Genomic DNA, 25,514 nt, shown 5'->3' with positions numbered 1-25,514 from the left:
TCGGGCTCTTTCTTCTACTGCCAGTGAAATTATTTGGCTGCAGCAACTTCTTCAAGATTTTCAAGTCAAGATTGCATCTCCTGCATTGCTCTATTGCGACAATCAAGCTGCGATTCATATTGCTTCAAACCCCACATTCCATGAGCGTACCAAACATATTGAGATCGATTGTCATTTTGTTCGTGAACGGGTCACTTCGGGTGCCCTCAAGTTACTTCCCATTCGTTCTCAGAACCAGTTAGCCGACATGTTCACTAAACCTCTTCCTTCTACCCAACTTTTTTCTTTGTTGTCCAAGATGGCTATCAAGGATATTTACAAGCCACCTTGAGGGGGAGTATTAGAATGTAATTATTTTATTTATTATTTCATTTTTGTAATTTACCATTTTACCCTTTTCCCTTTCCTTAATGTATAAAGATACATGTAATTGAAAACAGAGGTAACGGATATATTTTGAATTTACGATTCAACCATCTTCGTCGTTTCGTCTTCGTCGTCCCGACTGCGCCAGTCCGACGAGCAACGGCTCTTTCCGTTCCTAAAACTCTAATAGTAAGAATGAATATATAAAAGTTAACGGCCGACTCCAGTAAAAGGTCACCTAACTTTCTCGTGTATGAAATCGAATCTGTGGCAGCATTGGGAGCCTGGCTCAGGAATTCAAAGAAGAAGGTGTCCAGAACATAACAGTGAAAACGGTGGTCTTCAGGGGAACTCAAAACGGGGTGAGTAAAAAGTCCTGGGGAAGACCGAGTACCAGATTCGTGAGAGATGTGCGCTTTATGAACCTCGTTATGATAAACGTTCTCAGGGGATTGGATCTCAGATCCTCTGGGGATGTTCTCAAGTTAAATAGATGAATAAATTAACCTTCTTTTGTATAATGCAAATGAGATTGGTGAGGTGGATTGGATTGTGTTTGGGAGCTCTTGAACTCAGTTTAGTGTTGAGCTTATCTCCAGGAAAAGCAATATTTTTATTATCGATTAAAAAATTTTAATTAAAAATTTTATTTGAAAAAATTACTTTAGTGTTTTAAAAACTAATTTATCTGTACACATTTTATTACCAAATATTTAAAAAAATATAAAAATTAATTTATATTTTAAATATATATTTAACTCTTAAAAATATCTAAAATATTTTTAAAATATATTAGTATTTTCTTAAAAAAATTTAAATAAATTTATAATTTCTAAAAAATATTAATTTTAAAATATGTCAAAAATATTTTTTAATAAAATTTAAAATATATTTAAAATATTTTTTTATTATGAATCTTTTTAATAAAATATTAATAAATATAAAATATTTTTAAAATATTTTTATTTTTTTTAAATATTATTTTATTTAAAATAATTTCAACATTTTTTTTTATACTAAAATTTTTTATCTAAAATATTATCTTTTCTAAATATTTATTTGATGACGTGGTATTCTACATGGAGAATGAAGTGGCTTCCCGATGATGTGGCAGGTGATATGCGTTAGACTATGTGTCACCTTCGACTGTAAACGTGCAGTAAACGGTCAAAATTGGGTATTTGTGATATTAAGTTAAAAGTTGGATTTTTTTTTATTATTTTATAAAAAAGGGTAGTAAATAAAAATTCCCTATTTATAATGGCAGAGCAAAGTGAGAGAATTAAATTACTTTTAAAAAATTTAAAAATATTTTTTAATTTTGATTATCATTTTAAAATATATTTAATTTTTTAAATCGTCTAAAAATATATTTTAATTTTAAAAATAATTTTATGACATATATTTAAAACTTTAAAATAATTTAAAAATCTATTTAAGTTTTATAATCATTTTATAAATAAATTAAAATATAAAAAAATTCAAAATATATTTAAAATAGGTTTTAATCATTTTTAAAATATATTTAAAATATTTTCAATAGCTATCCAAATATATTTAAAATATTTTCAATAGCTATCCAAATATATTTAAAATATTTTTAACATTTTTAAAAATATATTTAAAATATTTTTAACAGTTTTAAAAATATATTTAAATATTTTGATTATTAAAATTAAATAAAAAATTTCAAAAAATATTTATATTTTTTAATATTTGTTAATTTTTTTTAAATACTTTAATTTTTTTCTATATGAATACTTTTTATTTTTATTATTTTTTATAATTTGAAAATATATTGAAAATATTCTTTATGGTTTTTAAAATATATTTAAATTATTTTTTTATGATTTCTCATATATATTTAAAATAATTTTAATTTTTAATGGAAAATATTTAAAATAATTGTTAATGATTTTTAATAAATCTTTTTATTTTTTTAAGTCTTTTAATAATAATATATTATTTTTTTATTATTTTTTGAAAAAAATTTAATTATGTATTCTTGAAGTAAAATTTTGGTTTATAAAAATATTAACAAATATTTTTTAGTTTTTTGAAAATATTTCAAAATTTAAAAATTATTAAATATTTTAAAAATAATTAATTTTAAGTAAAAATTTTGAATAATAAATTGGTACTTTTTAATATTTAATTGTTTGAATTTTTTAATTTTTAATTTTCAAAATATTTTCTAAAGATAATTATTTAAAAATAAAAAAAATATTTTTTGATATTTATTTTTTAAATTAACCTTGTTTAAAAACTTATTTCAATAAATTTCTTCACTTTGAACTTATTTTTAAAAGTACCCAACTTTGACCAGTCCACTGTCCATGTGTAGAGTCAAATGTGACACGTAAGCTTTAACTAATTACGTATCGCCACATCATCAATACTACGTGAGTAAATAGACACATCGATTGCTACGTCATTAAATGATAAAAACTTGAATAATTTTTTTAAATTAAATTTATGAATAGACTTTTTATTACCTTATAATTAAATAATAAATAATAATTAATTAAAAATTAACTCTTACCTATTTAACACCAATTATTATCGATTAAAATATTTCTTAATATGAAATTTCGTAATAATTGTTTAAAAAATAAAAAATAAAATAAGTATACTACTTAATTTAAAATCTTACTAACATATTATCACTTTAAAATATTTATAAATAGAAAAAAATGTGTTTTAGAGTTTAAAAATACAATTTATCTGAAAAAAATAATAAATTATTAAAAATCTTACAACACCTTTTATTATCGATTTAAAATATCTATTAACTAATAAAATATGAAAATTTTATTCAAGAGTTTAAGAAATAAATGTATCGTTACACTTTTTATTACCTTATATTTAAAATAATAAGTTATTAAAAATTCTTATTCTTACCTATTTAACACTTTTTTATTAGCGATTTAAAATATTTTTCTAATTAAAATATTTTAAAACTTTTATTTTTCAGTTTAAAAATTAAATTTATCAATAAATGTTTTTCAAATTTATCGATACACTTTTTTACACTTATACTTAAAATAATGAAAAATAAAATAAATATACTAATTAATTAAATAATCTTACTCTTACTTATTTATCACATTTTATTATCGATTTAAAAAAAATTAAAAATTATTAAAAAAATTTACTTTGGTGTTTTAAAATCAAATATTTCGATACACATTATATTTAAAATAATAGAATATAAAATTAGTATATTAATTAATTAAAAATCTTACTCTTACTTATTTAATACTTTTTTATTATTGATTTAAAATATTTATTAATTAAAAAATGTTTTATTAATTGAAAAACATATTTTAGAGTTTATAAATCAAATTTATCGTTATACATTTTATTACCTTTTATTTAAAAAAAATAAGCAAGGATGGATGTAAAAGGAAGTCATATATTAATAAATTTTTTTACATCAAAATGTCAAATAACATTAAAATTATTCAACAACATTTAAAAATTAATCGAACTTAGCTAATGAAATGAAATGTGTATGTTTTTTTATAAACAGAAATTTTTATTTTTATTTTTTAATTGCAACATAACATAAATGGATTGTGAAAGAAATTGGTAGTTTTATATGCATATCTATATATATATATATAGATATATATATATATATCTATATATATATATATATATATCTATATATATATATATCTATATATATATATATATATCTATATATATATATATATATCTATATATATATATATATATATATATATATGCACTTACTAACTTAAACTTTTGCATGCAATCCTGTTGCTCACAAGCGGGTCAAGCAAGTTGAGTTAGACATATACTTTCTTTGAAAAATTTTGTTGTTGGAAAACTTCGCACTCAGTATGTGCCCTCTCACTTACAGGTTGTAGATATATTCACCAAAAGTGTGTCTTGGCCTCTCTTTCAATTTTTTCGATTCAAGCTACACGTCAGTCCTAATCCGACGCTTAGTTTGCGGGGGGCTGTTGAAGATCGTGTGCCTCAATTTACTCTGATAGAGAATAACTGCTCTATTTACGGGCTTCCTTAGAGAGGCCCTTGACCCACAATTACAGGAGATCATCAAACTCCATTCTTCTATTTATTGTACAACCATATCAATTGTAAAATCCCTTTGATTATGATGTAATCTATTATAAATATCAATTGAACATACTCACCCCGATGAGAGAGCTGAACATTTTTTTCAAATATTCTCAGCCTAACTGTGAAAGAATGAAACCAGGAGGAGTTGGGTGGTTTACTATCTAATCTCACTTCGCCTATATATATTTTACTCTGTTGATGTGGGTTGGTGAAAGACAGTCCAACAGATTAATTTGTTTGCATTAAGGCCTAACGATCGACTATACAAAAGTAATGTCAATGGAATGAAGATGGTCCAGAGTCCGCCATCTCATCGAGAATTCTAGCTCAAACTCTGGTTCTGGCTGCTGCTACTTAATGATGGAAATTCAACTCAGAAGCTATAAATATGAGACAGACTTCTGCTGCTTTCATCGACCAACTCATCTCTTCCAATTAGAAGTGTCTCTTTCTCTGTCTGAGATGGTGAAGCTCAGATATTTTCTCGTCTTCTTGTTCTTCACCTTCTTCTTCCCCTTGGCTGTTTATGGGGATTACAAAGTTGTCCAACTTGGCGCAAGAGGCGACGATAAGACCGACTCGAGTAGGGCATTCCTTAATGCATGGCAAGCAGCTTGCTCGTCGGTCAGGCTGGCGACGGTTGACGTGCCACGAGGTCATATTTGATCAAGCATATCATCTTCAAAGGTCCCTGTAGAAATAGCATAATGACCATGAAAATGGACAGTACACTGGTCGCTTCCACCAACTATGCAACATATGGCAGCGGAAACTGGGACCTGTTCAACAAGGTCAAGGGGCTTATCATCGACGGCGGAACACTAGATGGCCGAGTCAAAGGTTTGTGGGCTTGCAAGACTACCGGTAGGAAATGCCCTCAAGGAGCTCGGGTTGGTACCTGAAACTCTCTTAGTCTCTGCAAAGGACATGGTTATGGTTTACTTATAACTAATGCTCATTTCGATTGTAGTCGTTGGCCTTCAACGGTGTCGTAGACGTCCTCGTCAGGGGCCTGAAGTCAATCAACAACCAGTTTTTTCATGTTGCAGTGAACCTATGCAAGAGCATCAGGTTTCATGGGATTCAACTCTTGGCTCCTGATGAGAGCCCCAACACGGACGGTGTCCACGTCCAACTGTCCACCGACGTCACCATCATCAACAACACCATGAAAATCGGCGACGACTGTATCTCTATTGGGCCAGGAACGAGGAACATGTGGATGGAGCGGATAGTATGTGGCCCTATGTTAGGAAAAAACCGATGATAACAAGACAAGCAACACCTGAGATGGATCCCTGGTGCCTTTGCCAGCAGCACCTGAGACGGCCTCTCTGCTGCCTCTACCAACAGCACCTGAGACGGCTCCCTACTGCCTTTGCTAGCAACACCTGAGATGGCTCCCTGCTGCCTCTACCAGTAGCACCTGAGACGGCCTCCCTGTTGCCTCTACCAGCGGCACCTGAGACGGATCCTTGTTGCCGCTGCCAACAGCACCTGAGACGGTTTCCTTTCTGCCTCTACCAGCAACACCTGAGACGGTTCCATGCTACCTCTGCTAGCAGCACCTGAGATTGCCTCCCTACTCCCTCTACCAGCAGCACCTGAGACGGCACCCTGCTGCCTCTACTTGCAGCACCTGAGACAGCCTCCCTACTGCCTTTACCAGCAGCACCTGAGACGGCTCCCTGCTGCCTCTACCATCAGCACCTGAGACGCCTCCCTGCTGCCTCTGCCAGCAGCACCTGAGACGGCCTCCCTGTTGCCTCTACAAGCAGCACCTGGAACTCCTCCCTATTCTGGCGACAGCGCCGAGACCCAAGCCAGTCTCTTCTGGCGACAGCTCTGAAACCCAAGCCAGTCTCTTCTGGCAATAGCGCTGAAACCCGAGCCAATCTCTTCCGGCGACAATGCCGAAACCTCGCAACGGTGAGAATGTTCCTCTGTATCTGAGTCCCGAGCTTTCTCCCACTTGCCGCACACACCGATGTAGAGATCCGAAGTCCCGAGCCTCCACGACTCTCTTTTCTTTAGCAACAGTGACGATGTCACTTGGTTACGACAACAACAAGAGTCCCATAGACTCTCTCCTCTCTGGCAACAATGAGAGCCACCCGAGCTCTCTCTCTTCCCTTCTCGTAGTGACCTGAACCTGCTTTGTTTCGACAGCTATGCCGATCGGCAGTGCTCACGGTGTCGAGACCCGAGCCTCCCTCTGTTTCTCTCTCGGCGCCGAGAGTCCCAAGATTACCTTTGGTTTTCTCCCGGGGTCAAGATGTCTCCGAGAAGCTTGTCTGTTTCTCTTCCGCTACAGTCTTTGTAAGTCCCGATGGAGCCCTATTTTTTCACTGCGTGTTGGTCAATTTGAAAGAGATAAATATCAACATAGAGAGAAACTTAATTTTCCCTTTGAGTGAGCTACACGCTAACGAAAATAAACTCGAGTGGTGTGGGCCAGGCTCCACCACTCAACAATTCTCCCACTTGGAGACTGGTACACCCACTGTATCGTCCTCCACCTCTGCAACTCATTGCTCCTCTCTTTATGCTAGAAAACCAACTGAAGTAGCACACAACTTCAGTTTCTCAAGGGTCACACCCTTTGTGGCCAACTCCCACTTGCTAGACTTTCATCTTGTAAGGTTTATTCGTAACTCTACGAACTGTAGCTGTATGAGTGGACAGCTCTCGATCTGATTGCAAAATAATAGGAGTGTGTGCTCTGGACCCACTCTCCCCGTCACTCGCATCTCTGCACTACACGGTGTCCTTGTACACAATCTTCTCATCTCTCTCTAGCCATCTTTTTCCTCAAACCCAAACCTCAGCTCTGATACCAGTAAAACTAATGACAACAAAGTAACAAGTAATCACACGGCACAAAAAATTTACGTAGTTCGGCAAATTGCCTACGTCTACGGGAGTTGTAGAGGATTTCATTTCAAATCAAAGGAATCACAATACAATAGAGATGCTTATCTGTTATATTAGCAGCGTCATCACACTCTCTCTCACAGCAATGACTCCCTGTTGCCTCTACCAACAGCACCTGAGACGCCTCCTCTACCAGCAGCACCTGAGATGGCTCCCTGCTGCCTCTGCTAGCAGCACCTAAGACAGTTCCCTGTTGCCTCTGCCAGCAGGACCTGAGACGGCCTCCCTGCTGCCTCTACCAGCAACACCTGAGACGGCTCCTTGCTGCCTCTGCCAACAACAATTAAGATGGTTCCATGCTGCTTCTGCCAACAGTACCTGAGACTGCCTCCCTACTGCCTCTACAAGCAGCACCTGAGACGGCTCCCTACTGCCTCTACCAGCAACACTTGAGACGGCCTCCCTACTGCTTCTACCGGCAGCACCTTAGACGGCTCCCTGCTGCCTCTACCATCAGCACCTGAGACGCCTCCCTGCTGCCTCTACCAGCAGTACCTGAGACGGCCTCCCTGTTGCCTCTACAAGCAGCACCTGGAACGCCTCCCTATTCCAGCGACAGCGCTGAGACCCGAGCCAATCTCTTCCGGTGACATCGCCGAAACCTCACGACGGTGAGAAAGCTCCTCTGTATCTGAGTCCCGAGCTTTCTCCCACTTGCCGTACACACCGATGCAGAGATCCGAACTCCCGAGCCTCCACGTCTCTCTCTTCTTCAGCAACAGCGACGACCTCGCTCATTTACGGCAACAACAAGAGTCCCACATACTCTCTCTTCTCCGGCAACAACGAGAGTCACCCGAGCTCTCTCTCTTCCCTTCTCGTCATGACCAAAACCTACTCTGTTCCGACAGCTACGCCGAGCGGCAGTGCTCACGGTGTTGAGACCCGAGCCTCCCTCTGTTTCTCTCTCGGCGCTGAGAGTCCCGAGCTTACCTCTGGTTTTCTCCCAATGCCAAGATATCTTCGAGAAGCTTGTCTGTTTCTCTTCCGCTGTAGTCTCTGTAAATCCCGATGGAGCCCTATTTTTTCGCTGCGTGTCGATCAGTTCGAAAGAGATAAATATCAACATAGAGGGAAACTTAATTTTCCCTTTGAGTGAAGCACACATTAACGCAAATAAACTCGAAGAGGAAGAAGACTAGAGAAAAAGAAATTGAAGAGGAAAAAAATTGGAGACTGAGACTGAGAGTAAGCAATCGGAGACTGGGACTGAGAGTAAGTGTTATGGTCCTGGGTGGTTAAGTACCTATGTCTTCCGCTCCTAACAGGCCGGTCTTTTGAGTAGTATTGACTAGGTGCTTAACATTTGGTATCAGAGTAGGCGCTACGTCCTAACTTCGAATCCCCACGATTAACGGCGCAGGTGGACCTCACGCCCCTGGCGTGATGCCGACAGGGAGTACGGGATCCCTCCACCGGCAAGCATTGTTGTGTTATTGTCACCGTGGTCGTTGGCTTGGGAGGGCGGGGTGTACTGTTATGGTCTTGGGTGGTTAAGTACCTATGTTTCCGCTCCTAACAGACCGGTCTTTTGGGTAGTATTGGCTAGGTGTTTAACATTTGGTATCAGAGCAAGCGCTACGTCCTGACTTTGAATCCCCGCGATTAACGGCGCAGGTGGACCTCACGCCCCTGGCGTGATGCCGACAGGGAGTATGGGATCCCTCCACCGGCGAGCGTTGTTGTGTTATTGCCACCGTGGTCGTCGGCTCGGGAGGGGGGGATGTACTGTTATGGTCCTGGGTGGTTAAGTACCTATGTTTTTCACTCCTAACAGGCCGCTCTTTTGGGGAGTATTGGCTAGGTGCTTAACAGTAAGGAATCAAATAGGAGAATGAGGAATAAGAAGACAAAATCTCCCTATTTTCTCTAAATCACCGCCTGACGAGCACCATTTCTTTACTCCCCATGATTCCTGAGAGAACGAAAGACGAAGAGACGAGCTTGAAGAGTCGACCTCCCACTCCCATTACCGCCTCCTAATTCCCTAAGTCTCGAGCCCTCGTTATGTTAAAGAGCCGGCTCGCGAGCTTGTGAACCAAACCATGGTTCGGTGGAGCTCGATTCATTAACTTAAACAAGCCTCATTTAAATCTTGAACTTGGTTCGAGATCCAGATAAATCTAATTGAACCGAGCCAGAACTGAGCCAAGCTCGAGCCGCTTGTGAATTGGCTCGGTTCGATGCCACCCCTAATTCTTCTGCTCAGTTCTTTTTCTTTAGACACATTTGCATGGATTATTGAGACTATTACTTATTCTTAACTATTCTTATTTATAATCTCATAGATGTCTACATAGACTATTGCATTAGATTGATGTTCCTTTCAAGAGTTGCATAAGACGTACTTTTAAGGATTGATGTAGCCTCTTGAGTATTAAAATGCAAGAGGGCATCTTAAGTGCTTGGTGTTTATAATTAAGATGTTTGGGGTTTAAATGAGCTGAAATTTAGAAGCATACAAAGTTCTCTTACAAATATTAGGAGATAAATTCCACTTTTAAGTTTTTAGATATGTCAATTACAAATGGATCTTGGGTGTTGAATGAAACCAAGAGAAAGCTTGGAAGATTGAAGATAAGTGCTCTCAGTGTTCATTGTGGAGAGGCCAAATGTGCTTTACCATTAATTTTTTAAAAACATTTAAGAAAACTAAGAGTTTTGTGTCTAACAAAGTTCATGATGGCATAAGAAGATTACAAATCATTTGTACTTTTTTCCTATAGTTCAAGTTGTGATTAGACTAATATAATGCATTTGGGACGTTTCATTTTTTCTTTCTTCCGTTCTTAAGGGGCTTGTTGTATGTTTTTGTTCTTTCCACTTTTAAGTTTTTTGAGATGTCAACTGATGGATCTTCGTGTTGAATGAAATCAAGAGAATGCTTGAAAGCTTGAAGATATGTGTTCTTTTTACTTATTGTGGAGACGCCAAATATGTTTTATCATTGAGTGTTTAAAATGTTTAAGAAAACTAACAATTTTGTATCTAACAAAGTCGTGGTGGCACAAGAAGATTACAAATTATTTGTACATTTTTCCTCCAAGTTGTGATTAAACTAATATTTTGCATTTGGGATGCTTCATTTTTTATTTCTTCCTTTCTTAAGGGGCATGTTGTAAGTTTTTGTCCCTTCCACTTTTGAGTTTTTTGAGATTTCACTTACAAATGGATTTTGGGTGTTGGATGACACCAAGAGAAAGCTTGGAAGATTGAAGATAAGATCTTTTAGTATTCGCTGTGGAGAGGCCAAATGTGTGTTGTCATTGAATTTTAAAAAGGTTTAAGAAAACTAAGAGTTATGTCTCTAACAAAGTTCATTGTGATAGAAGAAGATTACAAACTATTTGTACATTTTCCATCTAGTTCAAGTTGTGATTAAACTAATATTATGCATTTGGGATACTTCATCTTTCTTCCTTCCTTTTTTAAGTTTTTGTTCCATATGTAGTGATGTTGGTGGTTGCTCTTCTATTTTATAATGTTAGTTTTTAATTGAAATGAGTTTTCATTCTCCTTCATTTGTAAGGTCTCATAAGGATAAACCTAGAGCAGGGAATGCATGAATAGGTTTATCAGATTTTATAACCAATTTATATCTTAATTGCATAGGTAGTAATTAAAATATAATATGATTATTAACCACAATACTAAGGATTTTTATATAAATTGGTTCACAATTAATATTTCAGATTGATACTCAACTCCCAAGGAGCCCTTATCCTGGAATTGTCAGCCAAAAGACATCTACAATATAGAGCCTCAAGACACTCAATTTACAACACCAACCCAAACACCTTGGGACTTATGGTCGGTAGCTCCTAGTAGGGGTGGCATCAAACTGAGCTGAGCCCGAACTTGCCTATGTTCGAGTCGAGCTTGATTTAAATATTTTGAACTCAAACTCGAGCTGAGCCCAGGCTCAAGCCTAAAATTGTTATTGAGCTCGAGCCCAATAATTTTAACCGAGTTCCAGCCAAGCTCAAGCTTCAACATTCATTTAATTTTTTTCAAAAAATACATATCAAATAAATTGTATATAAAAGTATGCATACAGTTTACATTAAATTGGGCATACATTTTACATAAAATTAGGAATGACCTCTACATAAAATTGGGCATGACCTCTACTTAAAATTGGGCATAAGGGTGGCATCGAATCCAGCTGAGTCCAAACCTTCCTATGATCTAGTCGAGCTTGATTTAAATATTTCAAACTCGAGCTCAAGCCGACCCTAACCTCAAGCCTAATAATTTTAACCGAGTTCGAGTTTAACCTACATTTAATACTCTAGATAAAATATATGTTAAATAAATTATATATAAAATTATGCATACATCTTAAAAAAAAGAATGATAGAAGAGGTTCAGGATTGAATTTCAATAATGGATTAGAACGCACCAATATTAATCTTTTTTACCCCAAATGTTGTCTAGCTTATTTTTTTATTTTTGAATCTGACCATAAATTTACTATGACCTCCTTAGTGCCCCTGGTTGAAAATTTATATTCTAGGAAAAACTAGAAATATTTTTCCATTGATACATATTTCCAAAAATTCCTTTAAATAAAATCCTATTACTATTAGTGACTTACTAGAAAATTACAAGAAATATTTTAAAATTATCTTAGGAAACTTAAATGGACCTCTTATAGCCTCTTCTAGGAAAATTAATAATCAATCTAATATATTACTATACTTATTGATAAATTTTTAATCAAATAAAAATTCAAACACAAAATTGCTACTTGCTAAAAGTATTACATCATAAATTGTCAAATACTTATTCAAAAATTATCTATACGGTTTTCTAGCCCATCTTGGCAGGAAAATCTTACTTAGAAAATTAAAAGATTTTTTTAATAAGAATTTTCAATTAGAAAAATATTTCCAAAAAACATGAGGCTCTAATAGTCCCTAGAAACGCATTTCTACAAGAGCTATCTTCTCAATATTTATTGAAAAAACCATCAATAGTCCCTAGAAATGTATTTCTACTAAAACGTTGGTGGGGGGGGGGGGGGGGGGGGGGGTGATGATGGAGGCGACAAAAGCGGCGGTGACGGAAACAGAGGCGAAGGCAGACTAGGGGAGGAAGAAATCGAATGAAGAAAATGGAACCAAGCGGCGAAGGCGGCCGACGATCAGCTGTTGACGGCGATAGCAGCGGACAGAGGACTCGGCGGTGACGAGGGAAGGAAGCTGCCCCCCCCCCCCCCCCCCTTGGTCCTGCTCCCGAATCCCCGACTCTCGAGCCCGTTAACGAGCCGGCTTGGGAACTTTGAAACCGAATCATGGTTCAGTCGAGCTCGGCTCAATAACACAAACGATCTTTATCTAGATCTCGAATCAAACCGAGCCGAGCTCAAGCCACTCACGAACCGGCTCGATTCGATGCCACCTCTAGCTCCTAGGTACTAGCAACTTGGACCAAAATAAGGGATTTAACAACATTCAATTGAAGTTGGAGGTTTTGCAAGGGCACTTGGTCTCAATATATCAATATTTGTAAGGAAGATATAAAAATAAAGTACTAGTTGATTACTCTACTCCTATGGTTAATCTACCAGCAATATAAGTATTGAAAATCAATGCTCTTGAATGCTTTAGAGAGGTTGGCATAAACGTTAAGATCAATAATGAGTTCACCTTCCACAAATTAATAAAAAAGTATTCGATACAAATTTAAAACTCAGTGCACATAAATACTTAGCTCTCAATGGTAAACGTCACTAAAAACACCCTTTTTTTTACTTTTGTTACCACTAGCACTGTGAAAAATCACTTGGGAGCAAACTATAAAATTCCATCGTTTCGGTGGCGTCATGGAAAACTCCTTTTTAATTACAGAGAGTAGTTTACTTACCAATGCCTTCCGGTTGAGATTCGCTAACAGCAAGTGCCACGCATGTGTTTTATCTTCTCCACTCAATTCTTCTCTTAATCCAGTCCGGCTTCGAAAAATCTACCTGCTTTTAAGTTTTAATAATATTTCTTCATTCCTCCTGTTCCAATTCCCAGTCGGATCAAATTACTGAGAAACCATGGCCTGGTAGGTGTCTAATTTCTCTGCTCAAAGTTAGCAATTCATGCTAGTACGATAGTTATATTAAAATTTAATTATTTTTTTCCTAAATTAAAATTTTGGTTTTTAAAAATATTAGCATATATTTTTAATTTTTTTGAAAATATTTCAAAATTTTAAAATTATAATATATTTTAAAAATAATTAATTTATGTCAAAAAATTTATAATAAATTAATTCTTTTTAATATTAATTTTTTTTTAAATTTTTTTTCAAAATTTTTTCAAAAGATAATTATTTTAACATATTGAAAAAAAATATTTAAATATATTTTTTTAAATTACCCTTTTTTAAAAACTTATTTCAGTAAATAACATAACTTTGAAATTATTTTGAAAAGTACCCAACTTTGACCCGTCCACTGTCCATGTGCAGATTCAAATATGACACGTAAGCTTTAACTAAGTACATGTCGTATTGTCATCAACACTATGTGAGTAAATAGACACATCGACTACCACATCATGATTTCAACCCGTCTGCAGCCAAATAAGATGCCACATCCTTAAATGACAAAAAAATTGAATAATTTTTTAAATTAAATTTATGAATACATTTTTTATTACCTTATATTTTAAATAATAAATTATAAAAAAAAAATAATTAAAAAATTAACTCTTACCTATTTAACACCATTTATTATCGATTAAAATATTTATTAATTAAAAATATATGAAATTTAGTAATAATAGTTAAAAAATAAAAAATAAAATAAGTATACTACTTAATTTAAAATCTTACTAACATATTATCACTTTAAAATATTTATAAATATAAAAAATCTTACTCTTACCCATTTATTATCGATTTAAAAAAATTATAAATGGAAAAAATTACACAAAAAAGTTATTTTAAAGTTTAAAAATACAATTTATCTGAAAAAATAATAAATTATTAAAAATCTATAATTAATAAAAAATCTTACAACACCTTTTATTATATATTTAAAATATTTATTAATTGATAAAAAATGAAAATTTTATTTAAGATTTTAAAAAATAAATGTATCGGTACACTTTTTTTTTACCTTATATTTAAAATAATGCATTTTTTAAAAATTCTTACTCTTACCTGTTTAACACTTTTTTATTAGATATTTAAAAATAAAATTTAATTAAAATGTTTTAAAAATTTTAGTTTTGAGTTTAAAAATCAAATTTATCAGTACATTTTTTTTCAAATTTATCGATACACTTTTTATTACTTTATACTTAAAATAATGAAAAATAAAATAAATATACTAATTAATTAAAAAATTTTACTCTTACTTATTTATCACATTTTATTATCGATTTAAAAAAATTAAAAATTATAAAAAAATTTACTTTAGTGTTATAAAATCAAACATTTCGATACACGTTTTTTTACCTTATATTTACAATAATATAATATAAAATTAGTGTATTAATTAATTAAAAATCTTACTCTTACATATTTAATATTTTTTATTATCGATTTAAAATATTTATTAATTAAAAAATATTATATTATTTGAAAAATAAATATTTTAGACTTTAAAAATCAAATTTATCATTACACATTTTATTACCTTATATTTACAAAAATAAGAAAGGATGGATGTAACAGGAAGTCATATATTAATAAATGTTTTTACATCAAAATGTCAAATAACATAAAAATTATTCAACAACATTTAAAAATTTATTGAACTTAGCTATTGAAATGAAATGTGTAAGTTTTTTTAAAATCAGAAATTTGTATTTTTATTTTTTAATTTCAAAATAATCTAAATGGATTGTGAAAGAAATTGGTAGTTTTATATACTAACTTAGACTCTTGCATGAAAAATATCTACTGTTTAAAGAAAAGATTTTAGAGAGATAAGGAGAAAGAAAGAGAATAATGATAGAGAGATAAGGAGAAAGAAAGAGAATAATGTGTGGGAAATTAACAAAGAAGAAAAAGTGGAACGGAAGAGGGAAGAAGAGGTTGACTAGGTGTTTCATAACAGAAATATGTTTCTCTCATTACCAATAAAACTGATCCCCTACAACTAAGCCGAAAAGTTCTCACAAAAAACAAATCATCAGTGAAGACAAAGTGATCCCCCACAAAGAGTTAAAGATCCAGCACACAACATCCAAAATATCTGCAAGTAACCTGTAGAGTAAGCTGCAAAATGGATAATTTCGAACACAAACATCCTAGAAAATGACAATCTCCAACAAAGAAATTGAAACCCCAAACAAGTACAACAAATCAAGACGACAAAGTTTAGATGAAAAGAACCAATAAATCCAAAAAGCCACTTTTGGAGTAAGAAACGAGATTCCAACAGTTCCCAAACATGAGGAATAAAATGAAAATTCAAATAGAAGAGAGAGTTTCTCACCGAAGTCATGATGGGATTTTTGCTTCAAACAATACAATTCGAGAATATGGAGTTCTCCGAACCTTTTAATTTGTGGGAAAAGGCAAAGGAAACACACAGAGTGCCGAATCTAAGGAGTGAGAGGTGGTGAGTTAAAACATTAATACAAAACACTTAAAACGCAAAACACGACAGAATGATATGAGCTAAAAACTTAAAAATCAACAGTAGCGGAGAGGCTGAGAGATATTACCTTTGATAAATAAGTAGGAAGGATCAAAGATAAATAATGAAATATATAAGATAAAAAAAAGTCAATGTTAGGTCGCCGGAAAAAAAAAACCCAGAAGATTAAGAATAAAACAACTTACCCTTTTTGTCATTTATGTCGGTGCGGAAGAAGTTCAGAGGAAGAAATTGAAGACGAAGAAGATCAAAGAGGAAAAAATAGAAGAGGAAAAAAATTGGAGACTAAGAGACTGAGAGTAAGGAATCAGAGAGGGAGAATGAGGAATAAGAAGACAAAATCTCCCTATTTTTTTCTAAATCGCCGCCTGATGAACGCCATTTCTCTACTCCCCATGATTCCCGAGAGAATGAAAGATGAAGAGACGAACTCGAAGAGTCGACCTCCCGCTGCCTCTCCCGCCTCCTAAATCCCCGAGTCCTAGACCCTCGTTAAGTTAACGAGTCGGCTCGTGAGCTTTTGAACCGAACCATGGTTCGGTCGAGCTCGACTCATTAACTTAAACGAGCCTCATCTGAATCTCGGTTCATGATCTAGATAAATCGAATCAAATTGAGCTGGAACCAATCCGAGCTTGAGCTGCTAGTGAACCAGCTCGGTTCGATGCCTCCCTAGTTCTTCTGCTCACTTCTTTTTCTTTAGACATATTTGCTTGGATTATTACGACTATTACTTATTCTCAACTATTCTTATATATAATCTCATAGATGTCTACATAGACTATTGCATTAGATTGATGTTCCTTTCAAGAGTTGCATAAGACCTACTTTTAAGGATTGATGTAGCCTCTTGAGTATTAAAATGCAAGAGGGTTTGTTATGCCTTTTGTCTCCTCTATAGATGTTATTTGGATGCTTATTTTTTTTATTATGGAGGGCATCTTAAGTGCTTGTTATTTATAATTAAGATGCTAGGGGTTTAAATGAGCTGCAATTTAGAAGCATACAAAGTTCTCTTAAAAATATTAGGAGATAAATTCCACTTTTAAGTTTTTTGAGATGTCAATTACAAATGGATCTTGGGTGTTGAATGAAACCAAGAGAAGGGTTGGAAGATTGAAGATAAGTGCTCTTAGTATTCATTGTGGAGAGGGCAAATGTGCTTTATAATTATTTTTTTAAAAACATTTAAGAAAACTAAGAGGTCTGTGTCTAACAAAGTTCATGATGGCAGAAGAAGATTACAAATCATTTGTACTTTTTCCCTCTAGTTCAAGTTGTTATTAAACTAATATAGTGCATTTGGGATGCTTCATTTTTCTTTGTTCCTTTCATAAGGGGCTTGTTGTAAGTTTTTGTTCTTTCCACTTTTAAGTATTTTGAGATGTTGACTATAGGTAGATCTTCTTGTTGAATGAAACCAAGAGAATGCTTGAAAGCTTTAAGATGTGTGCTCTTTGTACTTATTGTGGAGGGGCCAAATATGCTTTATCATTGAGTGTTTAAAATGTTTAAGAAAACTAACAGTTTTGTATCTAACAAAGGTCATGGTGGCACAAGAATATTACAAATTATTTGTACATTTTCCCTCCAAGTTGTGATTAAACTAATATTATGCATTTGGGATGCTTCATTTTTCCTTTCTTCCTTTCTTAAGGGCTTGTTGTAAGTTTTTGTCCCTTCCACTTTTGTGTTTTTTGAGATTTCACTTACAAATGAATCTTGGGTGTTGGATGACACCAAGAGAAGGCTTGGAAGATTGAAGATAAGTGCTCTTAGTATTCGTTTTGGAGAGGCCAAATGTGCGTTATCTTTGAATTTTTAAAAAGTTTAAGAAAACTAAGAGTTCTATGTCTAACAAAGTTCATGGTGATAGAAGAAGATTACAAACTATTTGTACATTTTCCCTCTTGTTCAAGTCGTGATTAAACTAATATTATGCATTTGGGATACTTCATTTTTCTTCCTTCCTTTCTTAAGTTTTTGTTCCATATGTAGTTATGTTGGTGGTTGTTCTTCTAGTTTATAATGTTAGTTTTTAATTGAAATGAGTTTTCATTCTCCTTCATTTGTAAGGTCTCATAAGGATAAACCTAGAGCAAGGAATGCATGAATAGGTTTATTAGATTTTATAACCAATTTTTATCTTAATTGCACAAGTAGTAATTAAAATATAATATGATTATTAACCACACTACTAAGGATTTTTATATAAATTGGTTCACAATAAATATTTCAGATTGATAATAAACTCCCAAGGATCCCTTATCCTAGAATTGTCAGCTAAAAGACATCTACTATATAGAGCCCCTAGACACTCAATTTACAATACCAGCCCAAACACCTTGGGACTTATGGTTGGTAGCTCCTAGGTACTGGCAACTTGGACAGAAATAAGGGATTTAACAACATTCAATTGAAGTTGGCGGTTTTGCAAGGGGACTTGGTCTCAATATATCAATACTCCTCTTGTAAGGAAGATATTAAAATAAAGTACTAGTTGATTACTCTACTCCTATGGTTAATCTACCAGCAATAGAAGTATTGAAAATCAATGCTCTTGAATGCTTTATAGAGGTTGGCTATATGGAAAGATTTTTAAAAATCAGGTAAAATAATATTAACGTTAAGATCAATAATGTGTTCATCTTCCACAAATTAAAGAAAAGGTATTAAATACAGATTTAAAACTTAGTGCACATAAATACTTATCTCTCAATGGTAAACGTCACTAAAAACACCTTTTTTTAACTTTTGTTGGCACAAGTACTTTGAGAAATCACTTGGGAGCAAACTTTAAAATTCGTGTAGAAAGGTGTTGTTCGGGACTTTGGGTCGAGTTTTACATATATAGAATGTTTCTTAACAATCAAAAAACCTAGTTGTTAGAGTGGATAGGGTTGATTTTGGTCTTTTTTAAAAAAATAGCCAAAAGTACTCCAAAAAATCACAAAAAATGATCAATAAATCATATTTTTGTTATTGAATATGTTGGTAGATCATACTTCGCAAACAGCAAGTGCCGCGCATGTCTTATCTCCTCCACTCAATTCTTCCCTTAATCCAGTTCGGCTTCGGAAAATCTGCCTGCTTTTAAGTTTTAATATGATTGCTTCATTCCTCCTGTTCCAATTCCCAGTTGGAGCAAATTACTGAGAAACCATGGCCTGGTCGGTGTCTAATTTCTCCGCTAGGTTAGTTATATTTGGTTGAAGACTCAACTAATCTATCTTCTTCTTCACCCCGCGAAAGCCTCCGAAAATGTACTTTAATTCATAAATCTACTGTAACTGACAGGTTCGTGCTCTTTTAACTGTTTCCGTGACGACTTCTGGATTCTGATTTCAAACATTTAAATACTGATGAAAGCTTCAAGAAACAAATACGGTAGATTACGCTGGTTGACATTCTGGAAGTTAACAAGCAAAGGCTCCGTAAAACATTTCAGACTTGCACTCCTTAATTCAAGGACGAGTTCGTAAGAGAATGTCAATTTTCCTGGTGCTGTTTCCATCCTCTCCATCGTCAATGGATCACGGAGGTCTCTCCATCGGCTGCAAACAAAGTCATAAAAACGAGGCGTGAATTCGTATTTCATGGACATAGCCTTGCCAACTCGCTCCAAACATGGGCTTCTGCTCCCCTTGCCAACTAGCTCCAAACATGAGCTACTGCTTCCATGGCTGCTAGCCATTATCTGGCAAGTTTTCTTCTGTAGTTGCTCAAATTGATCATGTTTCCTTCTTTCATCAGAGTTCGAGATCTCGCTCTTCTATCTTTAAAATTTCAACCCTCAAAATCAGAGATTGGATAACTTAGATACCAAGTGATTCATTTGATATCTAAATTGCAAATTAACATCTATGTAACTCCCACAGAAACATCTTTTCTTTCTCTACGAAGTTTTCGGAACTGTAGATCGAGAAAAGGAATCCATGATCGAACCAGCAGTTTTTTCCTGCAAATTAAACCATGCTCCAGTGATCGATGGCGTGCGATCTTACGGTATTTACGGACGGTGATGTCTTTTTACGTTATGAGTTCGCATCACCGGCGTCATCGTCGGAGAGTGGGCAGCCATGAGCCGGGATTTGCGGCTGCATCGGTGTAGATACCGATACGTCCTTTGGGATTCCAGTAAATGAAGCAGAGTCAGCTACAATGACATCCGTGGGACGTCAGGGACAGAGGTGGCGCTGAAACTGGACTGCAGCGGGAGCAACCCATGCACAGGGATCGGGCTGGAAAACATTAAGCTCACTTATCAGAACCGGCTGGCGGAATCCTCCTGCACAAACGTGCATGGAACCATTCGTGGCCTCGTCGTTCCAAGATGTTCCGAGACTTAAAACATAGAAGATTATGTGCTTGAATAGATAGATATTGCAGAGGCCTGATTTTGCCATGTACTGCAGGGCCCTGAATCTTCCGCCCCGACGTGTGGTGTCAAGCTATATAGATATTGAATAAGAAAGAAAACTGTTTCTTTCTCTGGATTAATTTCTTCTCTTCACAATAATCTCTTACTCAATGCACGAACCTAATTAGTGTGGATTCTACTACTGCATGGTATCAAATATATGATCAGATTTCACACAACTAGTCCGGCAGACAACCATGAAGAACCTAATTATCTGATAACAACTAAACCACTGAATGATAACAACTAAACGGAATATAATATTCATCATCTGAGATGAATACTGTCTCACTCAGCCCAGCAGCTGTTGCACTTGTTGTCGATTAAAAAAGAAAACTAAACCACTGAATGAATTCAAACTTGTGCAAGTGCAAGTAAGCTACCGTATATGGTTCCTATAAGTGGACAATTTGGAGCATCACGTATGAACACCTGCTCTGATACTATATAAAGATGAACCTAAGACTCATCCTAAAATGACTAGTCAAGTTAAAAACCTTATTTTCAAACTAATATACCCAAGATCTTATTCTCACTAATCTATACGGGACTATCTTCTAATAGTTTCTTCACACTTTTTCTTCTTTTGTCATATCCCAACTGTGTTAGAGTTGCATGCACCAAGTTTTTGTGGGAATTGAGGCTTACTGTTCCTCTAAGAACCCATATTTTAATGATAACAAACTAATATATTTCTCCATAATTTTTTTCTAGAAATCAAAGGCACTTATTTTTGATTGCCTATACAATCTGGTGGACTGGTACTTTTATTTACCACTAATAACTCCTTCACTCTTCCTCGTACTCTTTATCTTCCTACTATAATGATTTCAGTTCATAAGTTTACTAAAAATAATAATTGCTCCATTGATTTTTTGCTAATTACTTTGATGTTATGTCTTTGTAGAATGACACTTTAATGGCTCAAGGGACTATATATAAAGGGCTGTTTGCTTTTCAAAACAAGGAGCATGCTTTATCTGCCTCTACATTTTTTCTTGCTGAATTTGGTACAATCAATTAAGACATCTCTCTAAGAGATCTCTTTCTAGTATAGTCAATAAGAAGTTAATAAAATTATCTTGTAAGCATGAAATTTGTGTGGATTTCAAATTGCTAAAAGCCAAAAGTTATCTTTTATTTCTAGGACTAGTCGTGCTAGATTTTACTTAGATACTATTCATGAGGACATTGTTAGGAATTAGATGCGCTAATTTCAAACTAACGAGAGCAATAATAATAAATGCAGAAGAACGAAAAAGCAAACACGAGAACAAACAAGATTTGTACAGGTTCACCTCGAAGTGAGACTATGTCCTATCTTCTGCCGCTGTAGTAATCTACTATGAAGATGAAATAGTTCACAAGAGAAATCGCACACAGTTGCATGTGATTTTTCTCTAACCTCTCTCAGCCGCAACTAATGATGTTTCTGAAATTGATGATAAAACCCTAATAGTGATGGCTCAAATATAAAGAAAACACTAGGGCAACAGCGATACAAGATTAAAATTCCCAAACTGCCCTTAATGAAATAGCATAGAGCATTGATTAGGTACCACAACTTAACAATCTCCCACTTGGAGACTAATTCGTCATCAATATCTCCTCTACAACGGCAACAACTTCTCAATTCTCAGAGCGAAGTCCAACTAAAGTTTCACACAACTTCAGTTTCTCAATCGTAATGGTCTTTGTCAACATATCAGCCGAATTCTGACTTCCTTGAATCTTCTCAAGTGCTATGACTACATCCTCAAAAGCCGATCTGACAAAGTGAATGCACCTGTATGTGCTTTGTTCTGGCATGATCAATAAGATTCTTTTCTAAAGGAATAACACTTTGACAGTCACAATACCACACATTCTTTCCATGCTTGAGCCTAATTCTTCTTAGAAAGACTACAGCCATACCATCTCTTTGCTGGTTTTGGTCACAATGGTATATTCCGCCTCAGTAGTGGAAACAGAAACAATCTTCTACAACTTTGAGATCCAACTAATTGTTGTATCACCCAATGTGTATACATATCCAGTGGAACTCTTCCTGCCATCTATGTCTCCAGCCATGTCTGCATCTACATAACCCTTTAATCCCAAATCTGACTTTCTGAAACATAAGGTTGAGTTTGCAGTGCCTCTCAAATACCTGAGAATCCACTTCACTGTTTCCCAATATTGTTTACATGGATTACTCATATATCTGCCCACAACTCCCACTACATGAGCTATGTCTGGTCTAGTGCACATCATGGCATACATGAGACTGCCAATTCCAGAAGCATAAGGCACATTGGCCATGCAGGCTCACTCTAGCTCTATAGAAGGTGACTGCTCCTTAGATAGCCTAAAGTGACTAGCCAAAGGAGTACTCACTGGTTTTGCATCATTCATGTTAAATCTGCTCAACACCTTCTTCACGTATTCTTCTTGTGACAGTTTCAAGACATCAATGTCCCTAGTAATCCTTATCCCAAGGATTTGTTTTGCAGCCCCTATATCCTTCATTGCAAACTTCTTGGACAAAATCCCTTTTCTATTTATCTATTTCTTGTTTGTAAGTTGTAGAATAATGTAGGACTCATCAAGCTTCTTCACATAACAATAATGATTCGCGTGGCACCTCAATAAACCATTACTACTCATAAAGGTGTCAAACTTTTTATACCATTATCTTAGAGCCTGTTTAAGACTATACCAACTCTTTTAAAGTTTGCACACTATTTTCTCTTTTCCTTGTGTTTTGAAACCCTACGGCTATATCATGTAAATTTCTTCCAGGAATGGTCTTCTTTATCCTGGTTCCATTATCAGCACAGTACCGTATGAAATCATCATCTATGTATTCTCCCCTATTATCTGACTGGAAGCACTTCACCTTCAAATATGTCTCATTCTCAACCATTGTTCTCCATCTTTTGAATGTATCAAAGACATCAGATTTTCTTTTTAGAAAATAAACTCATACTTTTCTGCTTACATCATCAATAAATATCACATAGTAGTTAGAACCACCAAGGAAAGGAGAAACGGGTTCGTGCAGGGAGTTATTTTCCAGGATGCGATCATGAACAATGTCGACAATCCCATCATTATTGACAAGAATTACTGCCCCGAAAATCATGGCTGCCCTGATCAGGTAAGAATATCGAATCGCCTCAGAAGGTCCAATTAGCCCATAACAAACGTTTTGCATTAGGGATTTTGAATCGGGTTGCGTAAATGATGATGACAGCATAAATGTCCTCCAATTTCGGTCGACTTTTTTAGAGTCAAGCGATCAAATGTCAAAAAGTGTCAAACCCAGTTTTACATCATCTTCATTGGAGGGATCAATTTGATGTCAACCTAAAATCGAAAACACTAAAAGAGATCCTCTGGTTAATTTCAGTTGCTTGAATCTTCTGATCTCTGCCTTTTTCTATGGTTCTACAGTCTTCTGGTGTCAAAATTAGCAGAGTCAGCTACAATGACATCCGTGGGACGTCAAGGACAGAAGTGGCACTGAAACTGGACTCCAGCGGGAGCAAACCATGCACAGAGATCGGGATGGAAAACATTAAGCTCACTTATCAGAACCGGCCGGTGGAGTCCTCCTGCAGAAACGTGCATGGAACCACTCGTGGCCTCGTCGTTCCCAGATGTTCCGAGACTTAAAACATAGAAAATTTTGTACTTAAATAGATAGAAATTGAAGAGGCCTGATTTTGCCATGTATTGAAAGGCCCTGAATCTTCCACCCTGACGTGTGGTGTCAAGCTATATAGATATTGAATAAGAAAGAAAATTGTTTCTTTCTCTTGATTTATTTATTCTCTTCACAAAAATCTCTTACTCCACGCATGAACCTAATTAGTGTGGATTCTAATACTTCGTGGTATCAAATTTATGATCAGATTTCACACCATTAGTCCGATAGACAACCATGAAGAACCTAATTAGCTGATCAAATTTCAGGATAAGCACCTTCACTTCTGTCTTGTCAGAGTGGATGTATTGTCAGAGTAGATGATCGAGAAAGAAGATGTTGCTAGTTTACTTGGATATATGGATCATCTTTGACAAATAGAGAAGAGGTTAGGAAGGGGTTAGTTATGTCTGACAAAGGTGCATACTAGTAACCTCACTCACAGTGTTGAAGTCATTTAAAGTGTCACCCTCTGCCCATTATGCATGGTCCAAACTCCAAAGATAACAACTAAAAGGAATATAATATTCATCATCTGAGATGAATAATGTCTCACTCAGCCCAGCAGCTATTGCACTTGTTGTCGATTAAAAAGAAAACGAAACCACTGAATGAATTCAAACTTGTGCAAGTGCAACCACCATATATAGACTCTAGGGCATCAAGTGCAACCACCATGTAGAGAAAGTAGTAAACATCATCTGCCGCATTCATAGTTTTACTCAAGTGTACGTGAGGGAGCATCTTAGTGAAGGATTGTAAAAGCATGAAAAAGTAAAAGAACAAAATTAGAACATCTAAATTATTAGACGTTTATGTTGTTTTTGTGAAGTTGGGTTCAAAGTTCATTCCAAAATGACTTGTCAAGTTAGAAAGTCTATCTTCCAACTAATAAACTAAAATCTTATACTCACTAATCCATATGAAACTGTTTTTTAACAGTCACCCTCGTAAGTAAACCACCGTATATGGTTCCTAAAAGTGGACAATTTGGGTGGAGCCTCACATATGCACACCTGCTCTGATGCTATATAAAGTTGGGCCTAAGACTCATCCTAAAATGAATAGTGAAGTTAAGAACCTTATTTTCAAACTAATATACCCAAGATCTTGTTCTCACTAATCTATACGGGACTATCTTCTAATAGTTTCTTCACACGTTTTTTTCTTTTGTCATATCTCAACTGTATTAGAGTTGCATGCACCAAGTTTCTGTGGGAATTGAGGCTCAATTTTCCTCTAAGAACCCATATTTTAATGATAACAAACTAAGATGTTTAACCATAATGTTTTTGTAGAAATCAAAGGCATAAAAGTTATTTTTGAAAGAGGAGTCGATTCCTTACTAGTAGAGTCCAACCCACTTGCTACAAACAATAGAAAATGGG

At 35.0% G+C, this 25,514-nt stretch overlaps 1 protein-coding gene across 1 annotated transcript in view; it reads left to right on the top strand.

The window, feature by feature from the left end:
* The window catches only part of LOC137946046 (polygalacturonase-like), a 29,705-nt gene extending 5,610 nt beyond the window's left edge, over positions 1–24,095 (top strand). Inside the window, exons 3-5 of the mRNA XM_068792216.1 lie at positions 641–794; positions 23,497–23,577; positions 23,874–24,095. Coding sequence (XP_068648317.1) covers positions 641–794; positions 23,497–23,577; positions 23,874–24,095 — 457 coding nt within the window. The remainder of the gene's footprint in view (positions 1–640; positions 795–23,496; positions 23,578–23,873) is intronic.
* The last annotated feature ends 1,419 nt before the right edge of the window (positions 24,096–25,514 follow it).

The sequence above is a fragment of the Aristolochia californica genome, unplaced genomic scaffold (genome assembly GCF_029961685.1).
Source record: "Aristolochia californica isolate CCGP_79_NKW_82.1479 unplaced genomic scaffold, dmAriCali1.0.hap1 SCAF_1, whole genome shotgun sequence".
Taxonomy (NCBI): Eukaryota; Viridiplantae; Streptophyta; class Magnoliopsida; order Piperales; family Aristolochiaceae; genus Aristolochia; species Aristolochia californica.
Note: the sequence above shows the minus strand (reverse complement) of the source record. Positions and strands in the feature narration are given on the sequence as shown.